The sequence below is a fragment of the Giraffa tippelskirchi genome, chromosome 8 (genome assembly GCF_054371585.1).
Source record: "Giraffa tippelskirchi isolate mGirTip1 chromosome 8, T2T-mGirTip1v1.2.pri, whole genome shotgun sequence".
Classification (NCBI taxonomy): domain Eukaryota; kingdom Metazoa; phylum Chordata; class Mammalia; order Artiodactyla; family Giraffidae; genus Giraffa; species Giraffa tippelskirchi.
In genome coordinates, this window is record NC_137282.1 from 152,674,083 (window position 1) to 152,695,136 (window position 21,054).

The following is a 21,054-nucleotide window of genomic DNA, read 5'->3' on the forward strand; positions in this document are numbered from 1 at the left end:
AGTTTGACCTTTTCTGTGTTTCCAGTGAAATGATTTCTGTTATTGAAATGTCTTAGGCCATCATCAAGTGCTAGCTTGGGAGTAGAAATTTTGTATTTATAATTCTCAACTTATTAAATAATATTTGATGTGAACCTGTTTGGGGGGGAAGATGATGGTGGACACTATGGAGTAAGTTGGAAATGTGTGGGGTGTTGGTGCTTAACTGACCTGCATGCTCACTCAGTCCTAGTCATGGTTTTAGACCCATGCGGATGGGAATATTCAGCTGTCTATTCTGGGAAAGATTTTTCATTAAAAATGTACTAGAAATATTTCATTATTTTTTTTTTTAAAGCTAGTAACCAAAAACCAAATAGGGTGAGTTATCTTATAAAAATGAAGTCTCCTATCCCCCCAGAACTAAGATCTCTAGGGCTAGAGTTGTTTGGGACTTGGGAGTTTTTTCATCTCGACTGCTTTAACTTTCAGGCTGCACGTGGCAGCTATAGAATACACTCCTGGTAGCAGTTCCAACCACAAATCTTTCCCTGCTGAAGCCCAGCAGACGTGTCTCTTCATCAGACTGGTGCAGGCTGCAGACCCACTCCCTGTGGCTGTAATAGCAGTCTTGGGTTCCATGCTCCATACACAGATGAAAGTCAAGTGCTATTTGTGGAAGATGGGGAAACGTTTTGGAAAGAAAATAAATAGCCCGCTTTTCATGCTGGATCAATGAGGAACTGTTTTTAACTGAAAATAATCTGATGGTAAGAAAGCCATATGCAGAAAGATTGAATAATCAGGTATGTTTATATAATTCAGTTGATTTGCAAGAGTCAGTTCTCAACTGAATGTGTATCAGTATGTTTGGTGGGGTGTAGCAAATGTGTATTTTTGGACCTATGCAACAGAGATTCATTACTCACTAGGTTCAGATAGTGTCCAAAAATCATTAACTAAGTGCCTGGAAGACTTGCGATGCCTGACGTCCAGGCATGCCACTTCTAAGTGGTAGGTTTTTTTGTTTTTTGTTTAATAATTTACAGTTTGAGGCGTTAAGTATAGTTCAGACAGCTCAAGTGTAAGTCTTCAGCTAATATGAATTTCTCTTAGAATTATTCATGTAATTAGGATTTTATTGAGATAAAAAGTGTTGGGACTAGTGTTAGCAATTTATAACCAGTCCATGAACTTCCTGGTTTAACCTGGGGAAGAATTTATGGTTTCTTTCATTAGTATGTCAGGTGCTGGCCCTGTCTAATGGAAACTGACAAACTTGGTATAGTAAAATGGAGAAAAATGGAGTGTGTTGGATCTAGCTACACACAACAGCTTTATGTCAGAGCTTTCATTTCAAGTGGGGAGACTTTTAGAAACTTACCTGACATCCACTATAGTTCAGAGTGGAGTGGCTGGGTGCCTAACAGCACATTGTCTACAGGACCCAGACCACACTGTAGTTTTAACTCCATTTAAGTTTATCCTTTATCATCTTTTTATTTCTTGAGGAACCTGTTTTGTATCCTGTCAATCTAGTTTTGTTGTAAATGTATGAATAGGGAATGCTCCTAAGACTGGAATAAGATTAAATTGCCCAGCTCTTTGACTAGCTGTGACTGAATTCTTGTTCCTCATGTGTCACATGGGTCTTTAATATCTTGCATTGCACTGTGGCTGGAATGGCTGACAGCTTTTACAAAATGGACAGGATTAGTTTAACATCAAAAGCTTAGTCACCTACAGCTAACTTGAGTGACTTGCTAAAAGAATATACCTCAAAGTGGATGATTAATTTTGGGGGGGGATAGACTTCTATTTCTGAAAGCACTCATCTCCTCAAGGCAGAGAATGCTAGAGCAGCTGTATTTGGAAGCAAGTGATTCTAGAGCAAACCTCAAAGAAACAGGCAAAACACAAAAGCATTGGTGACCAAGTATTTATTGAGACAATACAAAGTGGTGGCATATAAATTATTAAAAATAGAATGCTGAATTTTTATTTAGTTGGCAGGCCATCAGATTACTGTTTGTGGGTCACACCATACTATAGATGAAACTGCAAGGAAATATGCATACAGTTGGAGATGAATTTTACCCAGGCAAGTACATACTGAAAAATTTTGGCCTTTGGCATAGAGGGGTGAGAAGTGGCAAGTAATTGAAATACTTGCCAGATTTTAGGAATACTGCCATTATTGAGGAATATTCTTTAAAAGGAAGAACAGCCTATTTTCATAGAGGTTAAGTATGGAAGGAAAATATTTAATACCCATGCTCCCATCAAAAAGCCCTTTATCCCCAAGTAGCAACAAGCAGCTTAATTTTTAACTCCTGTCTTTGTTTTGCTGGAACTATTTACACCTCCATGAAACATCCAAACAAGTTACTTAAGGGAAAAAATCCTTTTTTAAGAGTTGAAACAATTTTTATTGTCATTTGAAACAAACACGGAAGACTTTTATAAATTTAAACAAAACTCTCTAATGCATTTTTTTTTTTCAATCCTAAATATTTGGGAGAAATGAGGTGAGTATTTAGGTAGAAAGCAGTAGCTTCTGAACCAGTGCCACACGAGTATCACAAAGTATTGGCTTTCTCTCTAGTCACCGATTTAAAAGCACAACTTGCTTGCCGCCACTCACTCTCGCCTGCCTCAGCCCAGCATGCACTTAGAGTGTCAGACTTTTCTCAAGGTGCTGGGGCCACTCAGGCTGCTTATAGTAATGGGTAGATTTTCTAGATGCCTAAATTATCTGCCTGTTTTGTGGCTTTATGTATGGTATGTTCATTGAAATAGTTTTCTCAGCATGACTTCTAATTTTTGTCCCTTTATTATCTTGTAAAAGTGATGAATAATATTTATACTATGAAGACAGCTTTCTTTTTGCCTTTTTAGGCTGTAGAGCTTCCGTATGAGGCTCTACACAGAAAAGTCAGCACTTCTGTAAATGAAATATAATAAAGTATACTGAAAATAAAGAGGGCTCCACCCTAAAACACCTTCCCCATTTTGTCATTTATTTCCCCTCAAATCTGGGAATCCAAAATCTCCCTAAGTGCTGCATTCATAATCAGACTTGGATTTTGATGTAAAGGCAGACAAAGTAATAATAATGTTTTGTTTTATAGGGCTACATAGTTTTAACTTGAATCCTGAGATAGCTCTAAATGAATCTATATAGCTATTAATCTGAATCGCTTGTGTATAGCAGATGTGCAATATTTCAATGTATAAATCAAACTGGACTATGTATTTACTTTTGTTTTACCGTATAAGTAAAAATAGCCCAGGTAGTTAACCATCCAACTATCTGAGAGGAAAGTATACATTAAAGATGAATTCCACAGCTATATGTAAGGGCACATTTCAACAATCCAGGGCAAAGAGGTGTGTATATGTCAATAATGTATACACTACTAATAGGTGAAGTATGTAACCATCTATGTAACATTTCCTAATTATCTATTCTAAAAAAGTTAGTGGATGGTTTTGGTTTGTTTACCGTGAAGGGCCATAGCACTTTATTTTCCCAGGAATGACAAGTGAATGATCTGCTTAGTATTTTAACATTTAACTAATAGGCTTTCTGTAATTTTTTCAAAATAATTTTATATTAAATCCATGGTTTATGAAATTTTACAATCAAAAGTATTAAGGACATTGTTAAGGTTTCTATAAACAAATTGAAAATACATTTTGAATGTCAAAAAGACCCACTTTAAAAATTGATACAGTAATACAGCAATGTATTTATTATGACTAAAATAAAGCCTAGATTGATCCTGTAAGCACCTGAGTTATGAATTGTTCAGTACAGCTTAGTGTTTTGGGGGGAAAAAAATAAGAGAAAATGCAGAAAATGCCTAAGGAAGAAAACTTTTAGTTCAGATGTATCTCAGCACAGCTAACTGGGCCATCTAACAAAAGCACACCACACACACTACAATTCAGCGACAGAAGAATAAAACAGCAACACACACAGTGTTACACATTTCCTTCAAAACATCATCCTTGACAGGCTCCAAATGAGCTGGTGGCCCACAGAACCAAAGAACTTAGAACAATGTCTGGACATGCTACTCTTCCTTGTTAAGAGAATAGTCCCTAATGGGAAAATTGCTAAGTATTTCATAGGCTACTACTATTTAATCATGAAATGCTAGGATTATTTAACTCCGTGATGTTTCAAAAGTTATGGAGTATAATAAAACTAGTATGTGAATATCCTGTATAGAGAAAGTTACAACTCAGAACACTGAAAAGCACTAATAACTTCATGCTGCGCACATACTGGGAATATTGTTTTACAGTAAATATGCCACAGTTTGATAGGATTAACTTTTCTCCACATATTTATAGTTTGATTTAGGGCACTGAAAACATTGTACATGAATTTCAATTTAAATTTACAGTGAAAATTTGCCCCCCATACACACCCCACCCCATTAAAAGCAATCACTAACTTACCTTTCTCTTAAAAAATAAGATAGCAATATGACTTAATACTTCTTCATCATGCAATACTTATCCTGAAATACATGTGTAGGCATTAAGAATAGCTGTGAAGTCATCACTCCTGCGGTAAACTACAGTACAGGTGTTAACATTTCAGATCAGGGAACTGCTTGGCTGGCCTCAACCTTCCCCTTCTCTTGTAGCTAACTCACCACCTCCTGGGATGGGAGCTAAGTAGATTATGAAGTGTGTGTCCCCACTCCCTCCCCCTAAAAAGCAAAGATGAAAATTTCCTCAAGATGTGTTAACTAAAAGATGAATGTGTTTACAAAACACAACTGGACGTTTTCCATCATTTTGGGATAAACCAAAATAACTTTTTAAAGTTTCATTTGGAGATTTCAAAGCTGAAAGTGCATTCAGCAAATTCTAATACCTTAGAGCTTAAGTATATACTGTCTGTTGTTGATGATGACACCACTTGCCTTCTGTCTGATGATACAAAAATTTTAACACTTGGACTTAACACGTTTTTCTTCTGGAAAAGTTCTTTGGCATTCAAGTAACATCAACACTTTCAGCACAGTCACCTGCATCACACTGGACCAACTGCTTTAATTTGTAGATCAGTTAATGTGACACAGGGACACTGATGGCCTTGACACATAATTTAGTCCTGTCATTATTCCAGAGAATACGGAATTCACGGCTTTTGGGGGCATCATCTGACCCCATTCCTTTTTACTACGATGGTTCCTGCTACAATGTCATAGGCTGTTCGATTATGCTGAAAAAACAGCAGTGTGATGAAAGCAGGGAAAAAAGAAGCAATAGAAAAATTCTTGATCAGAGCTCGTATAGTGGACCTAAAATTAAAGCAAAAAAAAAAAAGATAAGTTATATACCAACTACATATAGATTAGTAGACTATCAAGTTCAAAATGTATTTAAAACGTTCAAAGTATAATTGAGAGTTTTAACCTTTTATATCTAAATTACTTTCAAGTAGCATTATATTATGATCAAACCACCTGGGCCAGTTCTAAAGACTTCATAACATAAAAATAGACTTGAGAACTTTCACCATGAAAAGCAATAATGCCTTAGAATGTGAACTAAAAGTTTACAGTATTTTCTAGTATTTTGCCAAAAGAACAGAGTAACTTCCCTTTACTTACCTTTTCTATGGTCACTCACTACTTTTAATATCTTTATTTTCTGTGTGTTTTCACTGTCTTCTAAACTGAGTAGGTTTAGCACAGTCCCATTTTCTACCTTCTGTGAAGAAACCAGTGCAGTCATCTGAAATGCTGGTGCTATCAGCTCTCTTCTTTCTTTGTGGGGTCCTCGGGTTTATTTTTGGCTGTGCTGTGGGATCTTAGTTCCCTGACCAGGAATTCTACCTGCACCCACCCCCTGCAGTGGAAGTGAGAAGTCTCAACCACAACCACTGGACCACCACAGAAGTCCCTGTCGTCTGTGATTAAGGAAAGCTTTAAAAAGCTTTCAACAGGAGCTCAGCATGGGGAATTATTCTGCTGTCATTAGGTTTTTGCCTTTTAGCGCACTGAACCGGTACAGAAGAGCACAGCAGCTGAAGGTGGGCTCTGAATCCAGACTGACTTGGTCTTAGGTTCATTTTCTACCAACTATTAGTTGTGTCCACAGCTGTAATAAGAGGATAATATAATAGTACCTGTAATATATATCTTATAAGGCTGTTAGGATTAAGTTAGTGAATACATACGCAGTTTTTAAAAACAGTGCCTGGTTTACAAGGTGTTCAACAAATACTAGCCAATATTGAATTTCAGTACAAGTAGTAGCCAAGATTATTAGAATCACAAAAATAAGGAAAATTTGAAGATGTCAGCAAATCCAGGCTTCTTCTAAAGTCTCTTGTTTATACTTCTTTATATAACCATCCAACTCTGAACCATTCTGGCAGCAATTCCAGTCAGAACCTTATTTTACTCAGCTGATTACCATCTACTCACCTCTACAACTTCTATTATTACTATCTATACCTTACCCCAGAGCCAGATGCCAACAGCTAGCCATGAATACCGTGAGTACAACAACCTCTTTCACTTAAGAGCAGGAGTATGTCAAAACTCCTATTGCCTATTTAAGATGGGGTACTGACAAGTGTTACCAAAGGAAGCTTCAAGGCAAAGCAGTAACTAAACTCCATAACTACAGATCTAGAGAATATAAATGAAGCTAGGCCTGGAGCACTGATACAGAGAGCTACTGCTGCTGCTAAGTCGCTTCAGTCGTGTCCGACTCTGTGCGACCCCATCGACGGCAGCCCACCAGGCTCCCCCGTCCCTGGGATTCTCCAGGCAAGAACACTGGAGTAGATTGCCATTTCCTTCTCCAGTGCATGAAAGTGAAAAGTGAAAATGAAGTTGCTCAGTCGTGTCTGACTCTTAGCGACCCCATGGACTGCAGCCCACCAGGCTCCTCCGTCCCTGGGATTCTTCAGGCAAGAACACTGGAGTGGGTCGCCATTTCCTTCTCCAATGCATGAAGGTGACAAGTGAAAGTGAAGTCGCTCAGACGTGTCCGACTCTTAGCGACCCCATGGACTGCAGCCTACCAGGCTCCTCCATCCATGGGATTTACCAGGCAGAGTACTGGAGTGGGTTGCCATTGCCTTCTCCGGATACAGAGAGCACCACACCTCAATCCTCTCATTATTGTAGCCTCCAGTTCATAAAATGCTTACCCTTGAAGATGTGTAAATGAGTCAATGTTATTGGAAAACAATCAAACTTTGTTTTAAACTTATTAAATGTAAGCCTAGTCATATGCCACGAAGAACCAACATCCTAAAAACACTTTTTCGTAAGTAACATCATTTGATAACGTTTAAGTACAGTAATCAACAAAATTCATAAGTACATAGTAGATTAAGAAAAGAACTTACGTTGTAATGCTAACATTTGAGGAAGGAATCACTAAAACCCGACTTGGTGCAATAAGCACTGATGTATCACATGTCACAACTCGAAGTCCTAGCAGGAACTTCCCTGGGGTAGCTCCACCTGCTCCCCAAATGCAAATTATCTAAGGAAAGAAGGATAATTGTAAAATAATTTACTGGCTCAACTATACCAATATTTTCCTGCCATATGATTCATGTTTTAACATTTTCAAGTTGGAAGAATTTCACAGAAATACTGTGAGCCCTTTCTCTGTGAGCCATTATAGTTTTTAGCAAGTTGGTTCTATGGAAAAACACATCACACGTTCCACAACCAACTTAACAATATTTTTGGACAAACGACTGAAATGTATTACCAAGAAATTGTAAAATTTCTCCGCTCAGAAAATTTTAACTTGAAAGGTACTATGTTAAACTTTAGAAAAAAGACATCTGACAAATACATGATTAAAAATCTCCATTACAATATTTCTGTCTTGGGCTGATAATCTAAAATTATATTGTTAAATATTTGCTGAAGTCAGTAGCTTACCTCATAGAAACAAACTAATAATCTGTATATAAGTGCCACAACCATCATTTTCTGCAAGTCTTCCATTGATGTGTCTTCATCTATTTCTTCTATTATATAATGCATAGCAAACTTAGAGATATCCCTACAAAAAACAGTTTTGGGTTATAGAGAATTAGTTACCAGAGCAGTTGCATTGGTATTTTTTCATCAGTGTAAGCCATAAACTCTAATTGAAATCACGAACTAATCAATGTAAGCCATAAACTCTAATTGAAATCATAAACTAGTCTTTAGGTTTCTAATTATCTAGTTTCACAAAACATTATCTTATTCAACAAATAAGTAGCACTACCATGAATAGTGCTAGCTCTGGGGATAAAATGGCAAGTGAATGAAGTGGGAAAAGGGTATAATAGAGAACCACTGGGTACTTGGAAACACATACCAGGAACACATCTTAGTGGAGGCTTCAAAAAAGTGACATTTAAGTTGAGATCTGAAAGATGAAGAGAAGTTGGCCTGCCTAAGGGAAACATTTGAGAGAGCGGGACTAACGAGAGAGAGACTTGAAGTAAGAGTATGATGGAAGCTGTAGGCAGTTCAGTGTGGCTCAAATACTGTGTGAGAAGTGAGTGATTAGGAAATAAGGCATGGGGTACTGACAAGTGTTACCAAAGGAAGCTTCAGTCTCATGCCTGGGCTACGGCACTCAGGGGAGCTTCCAAAGCCCTGAGAGTCTCACATGCTCAGTCATGTGAGACTCTGACCCTTCAGACTGTAGCCCATCAGGCTCCTCTGTCCATGGGATTTTTTAGGCAAGAATACTGGAGTGGGCTGCCATGTCCTCCTCCAGGGGATCTTCCCGACCCAGGGACTGAACCCGCGTGTCCTGCATTACAGGCAGATTCTTTACTGCTGAGCCATCGGGGAAGGGAGTTTAAGCAACAAGGGTATCTGTTAAAACATATGAAGACATTAACACTTATAATGGCAGTGAGAAACTACTGAAAGATTTGAAGGCAGCAGAGTGGCAGAATCAGAATTTATGAGATTGGATATAAGACACGAGATGGTAAACTGAGATATTGGTTAGAAGACTTGTGTTACAATCCAAGCAAGTGATGATGTGACTGGGACTAGGGAGAAGCAGTAATGATGAAAACGGAAATTCTGACACAAAGGAGGTGGTACCTGACTGGATGTTTAGGGGCTAACGGTGGGAGAGATAGAGTAACCATTCAGGTTCCTGACAAAGGGCCTGAAATTGAACCACCAGGGTCTAAACTTGACTCTCTTTAGTTTTATAAATTTACCTTTGTAAATTCTGGGCTTAAGTTTTTGTAAGTCCAAATTTCAATCTCTATAAAATGGAGGTATTAATCTCTATTGAATAGTGGTAGCAAGATTATGAATCCATACAGGGACTCCCCTTGTGTCCAGTGGAGTCCACGCTTTCACTCCAGGTGGTGTGGGTTCCCCTACATGCTGCGTGGTGTGGCAAAAAAAAAAAAAAAATCCATACAAAGCCCAGCACTTAGAAAGTGCTTACCAAGTGATAACTGCTATTATGACTATTATTCTGAAAGGAAGACTATCCAAATAAATGGCTCTCTTTGCAATTCATTTAGAACTTGCCTGATGTATATAGGCAGCCCCATTTGGAAATGGCATCTAGCTGATTATTAACAGTTTATGCCTTTGTCTTTAGGTACTCCACTCTGAAAACAATTGTAAGAGAAAAATTTGTACCTAGCGTAAGAAAATAGTGAATAAAATCAAACCAGGGTTGGAGATAGCTTTTACCTACTTTTATAGGTGAAATTCTTCCACATCTTGCAGAATTTGTTGTTTTTCTCTCTTTTGTAGTTATTTCTTAAAACCAACAAGAAAGTAAATCTGACAAAGTTCCTATAAAGAAATTGTTGACCCTGGCAAACAAATTATCCATACAATCACTGGCAAGCATGGAAAAAAACTTAAAGCAAGACCTCTAGATAGTAGACATTAAAACCTTTCTGCAAATGGCCTTAACTTACTTTATTCCACTGAGGTGCATAATGCTTAAGACAATGGTCGCTTTTATAAAGAAGAGAATAAAGAAATCCACCATCTCTGCCATAAATCTGTGGGCCAAGGATGGAATAACATACTCTCTGCCTGTAAATTAAAAAAAAAAAGTTAGGAAAACTAATCGTTCCCTTGGAACCCAAGCTAGGCAATGAATGGGGAATGTCAAGTCAAGGTACAATTTACTGATAAAAAATTTTTATAACCTTGAAACAATTACTGGTATTGACTTCAACAGGGCATGTTATTATAACAGAGCAATGCTACTTCATAGCAATTTTAAACTGTGTTTACCCCCTTAAAGTTTAAAAATTATTTCACAGGTAAATTTCATTATTTAAAGTACTCGGTACATTTCACCAGGGATTCAAATGAGAACCCGGGTAATTACAAACCTATGACAGAAAATTAAACCCTGTGCGGCTCATTTTACCCCTATTCCTTTGTCTGGCTTTCTATGTATTTAACAAATTCAGTGATTATTAAGCTGCCATCCTAAATTCTGGGTCAAATTCAGGCAACTAGGTCTTGTCCCATATTATCTGAATAAAATAAGTAATAAACTAAAAGGTGTCAATTATTCAAAACATTCTAATATCCATACAAAAGAGACAATACAGACAATATACAGGATTAAGCCAAGGTTCATAATTCCATTTGAATTCATGAAAATCTCTAATATCCGTCAGTTCCATTGTCGCTAATTCATAAAAGTTATCATATAAATTATAAACTCACGTCTGGATTATTACCAGCATTACCGGCCAACACTTCCCCTCCCCCCAAACCGGCTTTGCTGCTCTGGGTCTCACTCCAGAACGTGGAGAGCAAAGTAACAACAAGTGGTTTAAGGTGCAAAGATTTCTTTACATGTGGAAGCGACTAGTCCGGGGAGTAAGGGAATGGATCCGGAGCGCCAGGTCTAAAGGAAGAGGAAACTGGGGCCTCGCTGGACACCCTGGGAACTGAGAGACGCGGAGAAACAACGGCGAATGGCAGCAGCAGCGACGAGCGCAGGGCAGAGCCTGCGGGCTCCCGCGCCCCACGCCACCCGCCACCCCAGCAACGTGCCGCGAAGAGCCTCTCACCTGCCTGCCGCCCGGTCTCGCTCGGGGCTCGCGAAGCGGCGGCGGGTCCCACCCTCGTGGCCGCGGCTGCGCGGACAGGCGGCTGCACGTGAGGGGCGCGGGCAGCCGAGCCAGCGACCGGAGCAGGGGTGGTGATGCCGGCGGGCGCCCCCGGCTCGGGCCCGGCCGCCGCGGCGCTTAGAAAGTAGAAGGGGTTGTAATAGCCCAGCTGGAGGGGCGGCGGGGCGGCTGCCGGGGGAGCGGCGGCGGCTCCGGCGGCCGGGAGGTAGCTGGGCGCGGGCGCCTGGGGGCTGCAGTAGGCGGGGAAGGCGGCCAGGCCGCTGTGCCAGGTGAGGTAGCCGCAGTAGGACTGCCACAGCCACTCGTGCACCTGCCGGGAGTACTCGCGGGCGCTCAGCCGCGCCGGCTTCTCCGGCGGGGCCGCGGCCTCGGACGCCTCACAGCTTGTCGGCTCCTGCAGCCCCGCGCCGGAGCCAGAGTCGGAGCCGGAGGCCGCCTCCCCGCGATTCTCGAGCTCGCGCGGCGGCTCCGATTCCTCAGCCGCGGCCGCGAGGCCCGAGGCTGAGGGCCGGCCCGGGGCCTGGGGTTCGGCCTGCGGACCGTCCCGGGACAGTGAGGCGGCGGCGGCAGGAAGGCCTCTTAGGCAAGGAACGGACTCGTGGTTCCCTCCGCCGTCGTCCTGCCGGGGAGGGCGGCCTCTGGCTTCCTCTGGCCCCTCCGCCATCGTCGCCTCAGCGGCACCCTCGGCGGTCCTGTCACTGCGCCGTCTCCCTCACTGGCCCACCCCACAACGGCCCGGTGGCCACCGCAGCAGCCGCAGGCGTCAACAATCCGCCACCGGAAGCGGAAACCCCCGCCCCCCGTGGACGTCGCCGGGGCGGAGCGGAGCAAGGAGGCGGGGCGTCCAATAGGCCTTGGGACTCCCCAGCCGGTTATGGCTGTCAGAGAGCTACATGGCTGGGCGTGCTTGGCTTATCGCTAGTTCCGCCCATCTATCACCCCTCCGGGCCCCCCACTCCCCCCACCCACCCCTCACACACCTCTTGCGGTTTTTAACGAAGTTGAAGGCGCAAGCTTCTCCAGATAGTCTGACGGGTTGTAGATAGACTCCGGCTGCTCCTGGAGGAACAGCTGATGGAGGAAGAGGATTTCAGAGAGAGGTCCCGGGAGTCAGCGCTGCTTTTAATGTTTGGAGCCGCGACAGTTTTGGTCTCTAAGCACAGACCCTGTTACTTATTTCCGCCTGCATTCATTCCGGTTAACTGGTCCCCTCACCCAGTTGTACTCAAGGTGATACAAGGCATATCCTCAGAGGTTAAGAAGTTAATAACCAAACTGGGACCTATCAAGGTAGTATGGCTCAGTCAGCTGCAGCGATCTTGATTGTAAGAAAAAAGGGGTTATGTTGGTTTAAGAGCTAGATTCTGTCCTTGTCCTGGAGCTAACCTGTGTCTGCAATATCTTACTTTCCACTGCTGCAGAGACAAGCCTGCTTCAGCAAAATTGTGCCTTTCCTCAGACTCGTCTCAACCTTTGGCGCCTGCCTTTTATTTTCTGTTCAGGAAAGGCCTTGTTCATTCATATCTCAGGGCTTTGGAAGCTCCCCTGAGTGCCGTAGCCCAGGCATGATTTCCCCTTCCTCTGAACTATATATGGCACCTTAACGTATTTATATTTTAGTATGCCTTCCGAAGTCCTTAAGTTGGTTATCTTTGTATCCCCTGTCCCACACAGGAAGGAGACCCACAGGGGCCAGGTACTGTGGGTATGGTTATAAACATGATGAATCCCAGAATCATTCTTGACTCTGCTCTGGGAAATGAAAGTAAAAGGCTTAACTTTTGACCTTGAGAAGCTAATGGATAAGTTAAAGGGAAAGACTTTCATGAAGCACCAGAAGACCTATTTAAGACAATACCAATATAGTATGTATCCAAAACAAGGGAAAGATCGTGGTGGCCTATAGCTAGGTTTACTCTTACAAATGTGGTTTTAAAAATCAACTTTTCTGGTGGTCCAGTGGTTAAGAATCCACCTGCCAATGGAGAGGACACAGATTTGATCCCTGCTCTGGGAAGATCCGCCATGCCTTGGGGCAACTATGCCTGTAAACCCCAAATGCCGAGGCCTACGCCTAGAGCTGGTGCTCCACAACAAGAGAAGCCACCGCGATGAGGAGGCCATGCACTGCAAGGAAGAGGAGCCCCTGCTCCCCCGGTGTTGGCCGCAGCTAGAGAAAACCCAAGTGTAGCAATGAAGAAACAGTGCAGCCAAAAATTAAATAATAAGTAAACAATTTTTAAAAAGTCAACTGTGAAGAAATTGTAACGTTTAAACATGCATTCCAAGTTTGGGTAGGGGAGGAAAGGGAAGCAAGAACAAATAAATGAAGAGAATATGGAATGAGTGTAAATATTGTGATTACTGGAGACACTGACTTTGTTTTGAATACCACTGATTAAGTAGCACCTGGCATAGTGCTGCTCACATAGACATTTATATTAATCAGGACTCTGCTGCAGTTGTCAGGAATCCCAACTGTAATTGATTTAAGGTAGAAAAAGTAAATGAATTTATTAACTTGCATAGAAAGTACAGAAATAGTTTAGGTTTCAAGGATATCTAGTTACAGTTAATCAGATAGCTTCAGGGATCACCTTTTTCTCTCTTTCTTTGCTTTTGAGAAAGTAAGAGTATTCCTGTTTCAGGAATAAACCTAACTCTAATTGGCTTAAGCCAAGAGTAAAATTATTGCCTTTTGTAACCAACAAATTCAGAGGTTCTATATATTATAAGAAGGTTCAACAGAACATCTAATAGGCATTCCAAAAGAGGGAAAAAGCAATAATGGCCAGTAATTTTCTAGAATCGAACAAAGATGACTCTTTACCTTGAAGCAGCACATCAAGTCTTGGGAAAATAACATATACATATAACACATAGATGATGAATTTAAACAAAGAGAAAAATAATGATCTTAAATAAGAGCAGTGAAAATATATAACTAGAAAGAAATGGCATTTACAATGGAAGCCATATTGTCAAAAGTAAAAATATCCTTAAGATAGTGGAATGTTTATAGTACAGAGGGAAACTGTGGACAACCTAGAATGTTATAACCAAGTAAGTCATCACTCAAGAATGAGGATGTAATGTAACGCACCATTGCCAATCCAGACAACACCCTGAACAACCTTAGTACCTTCCCATCATACTCAGCTAAGGACTGATGTCTCAGGGACATAAAAAAGGAAGTATTCATGAGTTGATAAAATATAAACAGATTCTGGGAAGAAGGCAGTACAGGAATCTCAAATTTCCACGAATCACCACATCAAAACAGACTGTATAGTGAAACCAAAAATGCATGGGGCAATGTTTACAACGAAACTAGATAATAGATAACGCCACAGACCCCCAAATACAGGAGCATGGGAGCAAGCCACAAATGCAAAATTGCATAGTGTCAATGCCAGAAATAATCAGATGAAAACTGTGAAGATACTAAGAAAATTATATAAAACGTGAAAGAGAAATTGGAATTTAAAAACCTTCAGAAAGTAACAATTGGGGAAAGAATTACCCATAAGAGGAAAAAGTCATTTCAGATAAATACTGAACTAGAAGGAACACAGAAGTAAATACAGATGGTGCTCAAGAGAACTAGAATTTGAATTTTTAAATAAATGAAACAGGTAGAAATGATTTTAGAGAAAAAATAAACATTGAGGACAAGTAAAGAAAATCCAACATATGGATTAAAAGTTCTTGATAAAACCATAGCTAGCTAACAGAACACAACACATTATAATTCAAGAGAACCTCCCCTGAAGTAGAACATATGTACATATATTCTATTTATATATGTATTCACATATATATTCATATGTATATTCATATGTGTATTTGAAATCTCATGCTGAAAGAGTATACTGTGTACCTGAAAACACTGAGAATAAACAAGATATATTCTAAGTAATAAAATTACTATACATTTCTTAAAATGGTCATTTAGGTAAAAAAATATTTGTGAAAGAAAATTGGATTATCATAAGACTTCAAAATTACTACTTCATGTGAGGAGAAAATGGTGAAATATTTAAAATACTTAAAGAAAGAAAACGAGAACTAAGAGCTCTGTGTCCAGCAAAACTGACTTTCAAATATAAAAGTGTATTTGTTATCAAAATGAAAGAACGCAGAATATCATTTATTTGAGTTTTTCCTGAGGAGTGAAGCTCAGTAACCAAAATTACTCACAGTGACTTGAAATACTACATTTAGAACCAAGACTAAAAGAAGGTTTGTCTCAGTCAGGGTCTAGTCAAGAGATAGAAACTACACAGTAATTTGAACAGAGGGCTATGTTCAATACTGTGAAGACTTATTAATAGAACTGGAATAAAAGGAGGCTGACTACTAACAGGCAAAGAGAACGCTTACCATATAGGAGGAACAGTGGATAGAGAGAGAAGTCATCACTCCTAAACTGAAATAAAGTGGCCAAGAAACACCCTGGCTCTCCCCTCCGACCCCACACCCCAGCTACCTCCTACTTGAAGAGGGCATGATTGTGGCTCACTGCTGTGGCCCCCATCAGTCAGTCAGTCAGTCGGTCAGTTCAGTTGCTCTGTTGTGTCCGACTCTTTGTGACCCCATGGACTGCAGCACGCTAGGCCTCCCTGTCCATCAGCAACTCCCAGAGTTTACCCAAACTCATGTCCATTGAGTCAGTGATGCCATCCAACCATCTCGTCCTCTGTCATCCCCTTCTCCTCCCACCTTCAATCTTTCCCAGCATCAGGGTCTTTTCAAATGAGTCAGTTCTTCTCATCAGGTGGCCAAAGTATTGGAGTTGCAGCTTCAACATCAGTCCTTCCAATGAACACTCAGGACTGATCTCCTTTAGGATGGACTGGTTGGATCTCCTTGCAGTCCAAGGAACTCTCAAGAGTCTTCTCCAATATCACAGTTCAAAAGCATCAATTCTTCGGTGGCCCCCATGGAACCCATTAAATCCTCCCTGGAGTTCTTGGAGAAGCTATCCACAGAGAAGTGACTTTATCAGAGTTCACTGCAAAGTGCCCAGAGCAGCCACTTACAGGAAGACAATATACCAGCACCATACCACTCCATGAAGCCATCTAAAAAACCGTGTTTTGGGGGAAATTGCCCTGGGAAGCTGCTGCTTGTTGTTAGCTAGTGGGCACTGCTGGAAGGAACCACAGGCTCTGCAGGGGAGCCCAAAGGGATAAGCACACAAGAATCAGAAACAGAAGCTTCTTCCTTCTCCAATACCTCCACACCTCCACTCCCAAGAGTACCCTCCACTAACAAAGCCCAATGTTAAACCAGCTGATATTGGAAAAGTATTTGCAGAGTTCAGCTCCATTATTGCATAGCAAACAAAGATTTGGAACTGAGAGCCACAAAGAATATAATCTGAGATGGATTTATAATCTGAAATATTGGTACAAAATTACTGTAAAACTGGGGAGGAGTTTGGGAAGAGCATTAGCAAAAATTTAACTTTTCAGTGTATTGATGATGGCAATATTAGAGGAGAAGGCAACCCACTCCAGTATTCTTGCCTGGGAAATCCCATGGACAGAGGAGCCTGGCAGACTACAGTCCATGGGGTTGCAAAGAGTCGGACACGACTGAGCACATACACACACATATATATATATATACATATGTATGTGATATGAGGTGAAATGAATAATTATCATTAGTGTCAAATATCTAGTTTCCTGCATTGTTTTCACTAGCAGTGCTCATTCTTACCAGTGGGACTGAAGTTTTGAAATAGAACTCCCACTTAAAGAAGCAAAGACTACTTGGAGAATTGGATGATTCTAGATCTGGGGCAGGAAATGTATAAAATGAACATAATATATCTTGTCATACTAGAGAGCAGAGGAACTATTAAAGACTTCTAGGGTCATGTCCAGAGGACCCAGGAAGGCTAACTTGAAGAAGTTCTCCATTGGTCAAAGACAGAACAATTTGAGTTTCAATAAGGGTAATAATTAGAATAGATTGACATCTTATAAATAAGTTTACATACATAAATTCATAATAATGTGTAGTCTTACCAAAGAGATTAAACCTGAATCTGATCAAGCCTCTGGATTCAACTGCCAATTTACAGGAGATAGAGGACAAAGACATACTGAAATACACCATTAGTGTGAAAGTTGCTTGGTCATGTCCAGCTGTTTGCAACTCTGTGGACTATACAGTCCATGGAATTCTCCAGACCATAATACTGGAGTGTGTAGCCTTTCCCATCTCCAGGGGATCTTTCCAACCCAGGGATTGAACCCAGGTCTCCTGCATTGCAGGCTGATTCTTTACCAGCTGAGCCACAAGGGAAGTACCATTAGTGTACAATCTGCAAAATCCAGACTGTGGGGAACCCAAGTCAGACAGCTGAGTTCAGTAGATAAATTATATGAAAGAGTGAGGAGAACCATTAGATTAAAGGAAATAAAAGACATTAGATTAAAAGGCATCAAATTATCCTAAATGATACATTAAAACAGTTAGACTAATTGATAGTTTCAGGACATTATATTAACAAAACCTAGAATACACATGTTTTTCAAGTGCACATGGAATATCCTCATGTTGTTGTTGCTCAGTTGCCAAGTCGTGTCCAACTCTTCGTGACTCCATGGATTGCAGCACACCAGGCCGCCCTGTCCCTCACCATCTCCCAGAGTTTGCCCAAGTTCATGTGCATTGCATCTGTGGAATATCCTCATATCACATGCTAAGACACAAAGCAAGCTTCAGCAAATTTAAGAGTATAGGAATTATTTCAGTCATCTTTTCTGACCACAACAGCATTAAACAGCATGAAACTAGAAATCAACCACAGAAAAAGAAATGAGAAGAAAATGATTATATTGAGACTAAACAACATACTACTAAAAACCCAATGGGTCAACGATGAAATCAAAGAGGAAATTTAAAAATACCTTGAGACAAATGACAATGAAAACACAACCATACAAAACCTATGGGATGTAGCAAAAGCAGTTCTTGGAGGGAAATTCATAGCAATATAGGCCTTCCTCATAAAATAAGAAAGATCTCAAATAAACAACCTTACCTACTACCTAAAAGAATTACAGAAAGTAGAACAAACACAGACTAAAGTCAACAGAAGAGAGGAAATAATAAAGATCAGAGATGAAATAAATAAAATAGAGATTAAAAAGCAATAGAAAAAAATCAATAAAACCAAGAGCTGGTTCTTTAAAAGGGTAAACAAGATTGACAAACAGAGGCCAGGCTCACAGTGAAGAGAGGACCCAACTAAACAAAATAAATGAGAAAGGAGAGGTAACAACCAATACTGCAGAAATACAAAAAACCCTAATCGAATACTATGAACAATTGTATGTCAACAAATCTGACAACCCAGAAGAAATGCACCAGTTTCTAGAAACATACAGCCCACCAAAACTGAACCAAGAAGAAAGAGATAATTTTAACAGACTGAAAGTGAAATGGAATCTGTAATTACAAAAAACAAACCTCTCCACAAACAAAAGTCCAAGACCAGATGACTTCACAGGCTAATTCTACCAAAAATACCTTCTCAAACTCTTCTAAAAGACTGAAGAGGAGCAAATACTCCCAAAGACATTCTATGAAGCCTCCATCATCCTGATACCAAAACTAGACAAAGACACTACCAAAAAAGAAAGTTACAAACCAATATCCTTGATGAATAAAGATGCAAAAATTCTCAACAAAATATTAGCAAACCAAATCCAACAACACATAAAAAAGATCATACCCCATGACCAAATTGGATTCATCCCAGTGTCACAGGATGGTTCAACACACACAAATCAATCAGTGTGATACACCACGTCAACAAAAGAAAAGATAAAAACCAATGATCATCTCAATAGATGCAGGAAAAGAATTTGCTAAAATTCAACATCCATTCATGATAAAAACTTTTGCCAAAGTGGGTATAGAGGGACCACGTCTCATCATAAAAGCTATTTATGACAAACACACAGTCAATATAATACCCAATGGTGAAGAGCTGAAAGCCTTTCTGCTAGAATCCTGAACAAGATATGAATGCCCACTCGCATCACTTTATTCAACATAGTATTGGAAATCATAGTCATAGCAATCAGACAAGAAATGAAAGGTATCCAAATTGGAAGGGAAGAGGTAAAATTGTCATTATATGCAGATAACACAATACTATATATAGAAAACCCTAAAGACTCCACACAAAACTACCAGAACTGATAAGCAAATTCAGCAAGGTAGCTGAATACAAGATTAACATATGGAAATCGGTTGCATTTCCTTACACTAACAATGAAATATCAGAAAGGGAATGTTGAAAAACAAAACCTTTTAAAATCATGTCAAAACAATAAAATATTTAGGAGTAAACCTGACCAAGGAGGTGAAAGACCTATATGCTGAGAATTATAAAACATTAATAAAGGAAACTCATTTATAAAATTCATTACAAAATTCATTAACAAAAGAATTAGAAAGATATCCTATGCTCTGGGACTGGAAGAATTAATATTGTTGATGTGGCCATACTATCCAAAGCAATCTATAGATTTAACGTGCTCCCTATCAAATTACTCACAACATTTTTCACTTAACTAGAACAAATAATCCTAAAACTTACATGGAACTGTAAAAGACTCAAGTTTGCCAAAGCAATCCTGAGGAAAAAGAACAAAGCAGGAAGCATAACCCTCCCAGAATTCAGCCAATGCTACAAAGCTACGGTAATCAAAACAGATTTTGTATCGGCACAAAAACAGACATAGGGATAAATGGAACAGAAGAGAGAGCCCAGAAATTAACCCACACACCTATAGTCAATTAATCTTCAACAAACGAGGCAAAATACACAATGGAGAAAAGACAGTCTCTTCAGCAAATGGTGTTGGAAAAGTTGGACAGCTGCATGTAAATCAGTGAAGAGCACACCCTCCCACTGAAACAGAGACACTGGGGCCTTGCCCCCTCCCCCACCATGTCCTCTGCCTGCCTTTTGTCCGTGGAAAACTTTAGTCAAAGAATACGTTTCATCACATAAGAGAGAAATGTGGAAACAAAGGAAAACAGTCCAAGGAGACTAAATAATAATAATGCAGTCATTAAGCACAGTCAAGGACCTTTAGTTTTTTCTCAAGGGCTATAGATAAAATTCTGAACCATATCTTGTGACCTGTCTTATAGATGCTAAAACATCAGGTGCAGAAGTTAACTGCATGATGACCAGACTGCATCCAGACGTAAGCTGCCACAATTCCGAGAACTGACTACAAAGAAACGGGAACAAGTGAACCCTGGAACTGAAGATTAACTGTACCTAAAACCACCAAGATGATGCTGGTCAGACCACTGATGACCAATTTGAAGATGACTGTTAGAGATGAGTGTGCTATTTCTGCATGTAGCCGCCCCCTCTTCTATCCATAAAATCTCTTGCCCCGCTGCTTGTCGGGGGGCGGAGGGAGTTGGCTTTTGGACAGATGTCTGCCATTCTCCTCTCGTCCCCCCCGTGACTGGCATCTGAAATAAAGCATACTTTCCCTGCCACCAACCTAGCCTCTTTATTGGCTTTTGAGCAGTGATCAGTCGGACCCCACACACAGTCTGTCGCTAACAGATTTTGGTGGCCCATTGTGGGGCTGGCCATGGCTGGCTCCTGCTTTAAGGGCACCTGACTGTCCTGGGTTTTTCAGGGGAGAACTGTGGCCGTGACAGTGTATTAGCCTGTTGTTTGTGGCTAGCCAGCCCCAAATAGGGAATTTGGGGGACGTTCCTAGCTGCTGCCAAAACCATTTGTTTTGAGGATCCTCCCTGTTTCTCCCTTGCTCGGCACTGGTTGCCAACTTATGCTTTTCTTTGGTGGAATGGAAACTTGCATTTGGGACGGACGAGCTCCAAAACCAGGTAAAACCACCGGTGTGCACACGGGCAACCTT

The 21,054-nt window shown here is 40.5% G+C and overlaps 1 protein-coding gene and 2 long non-coding RNA genes across 3 annotated transcripts; 1 reads left to right on the top strand and 2 right to left on the bottom strand.

The window, feature by feature from the left end:
- Nucleotides 1–1,904: 1,904 nt before the first annotated feature.
- On the bottom strand, nucleotides 1,905–11,833 carry FAM8A1 (family with sequence similarity 8 member A1). The gene is made up of 5 exons (XM_081518144.1): nucleotides 11,057–11,833; nucleotides 9,938–10,058; nucleotides 7,920–8,043; nucleotides 7,370–7,509; nucleotides 1,905–5,303 (listed from the first exon to the last, which is right to left on the bottom strand). The coding sequence occupies exons 1-5, from the start codon at nucleotides 11,778–11,780 to the stop codon at nucleotides 5,159–5,161; spliced, it is 1,254 nt and encodes a 417-aa protein (XP_081374270.1). The 5' UTR covers nucleotides 11,781–11,833; the 3' UTR covers nucleotides 1,905–5,158.
- Nucleotides 11,834–11,995: 162 nt separating this feature from the next.
- On the top strand, nucleotides 11,996–20,669 carry LOC145516698 (uncharacterized). The gene is made up of 3 exons (XR_014061680.1): nucleotides 11,996–12,406; nucleotides 17,704–19,261; nucleotides 19,721–20,669. It is a non-coding gene; the product is annotated as an uncharacterized LOC145516698 (long non-coding RNA).
- Nucleotides 12,095–19,059, bottom strand: LOC145516699 (uncharacterized). The gene is made up of 3 exons (XR_014061681.1): nucleotides 17,155–19,059; nucleotides 15,839–16,097; nucleotides 12,095–12,187 (listed from the first exon to the last, which is right to left on the bottom strand). It is a non-coding gene; the product is annotated as an uncharacterized LOC145516699 (long non-coding RNA).
- Nucleotides 20,670–21,054: the final 385 nt, after the last annotated feature.

Excerpts from the sequence above, each read along its gene's own strand:
- FAM8A1 (XM_081518144.1), bottom strand. The coding sequence starts at position 11,780 with ATGGCGGAGGGGCCAGAGGAAGCCAGAGGCCGCCCTCCCCGGCAGGAC. Across the intron at positions 8,044-9,937 it reads ATGCACCTCAGTGGAATAAA|GGATATCTCTAAGTTTGCTA; the intron begins GTAAGTTAAGGC and ends TGTTTTTTGTAG. Across the intron at positions 7,510-7,919 it reads TATTAGTTTGTTTCTATGAG|ATAATTTGCATTTGGGGAGC; the intron begins GTAAGCTACTGA and ends TTCTTTCCTTAG.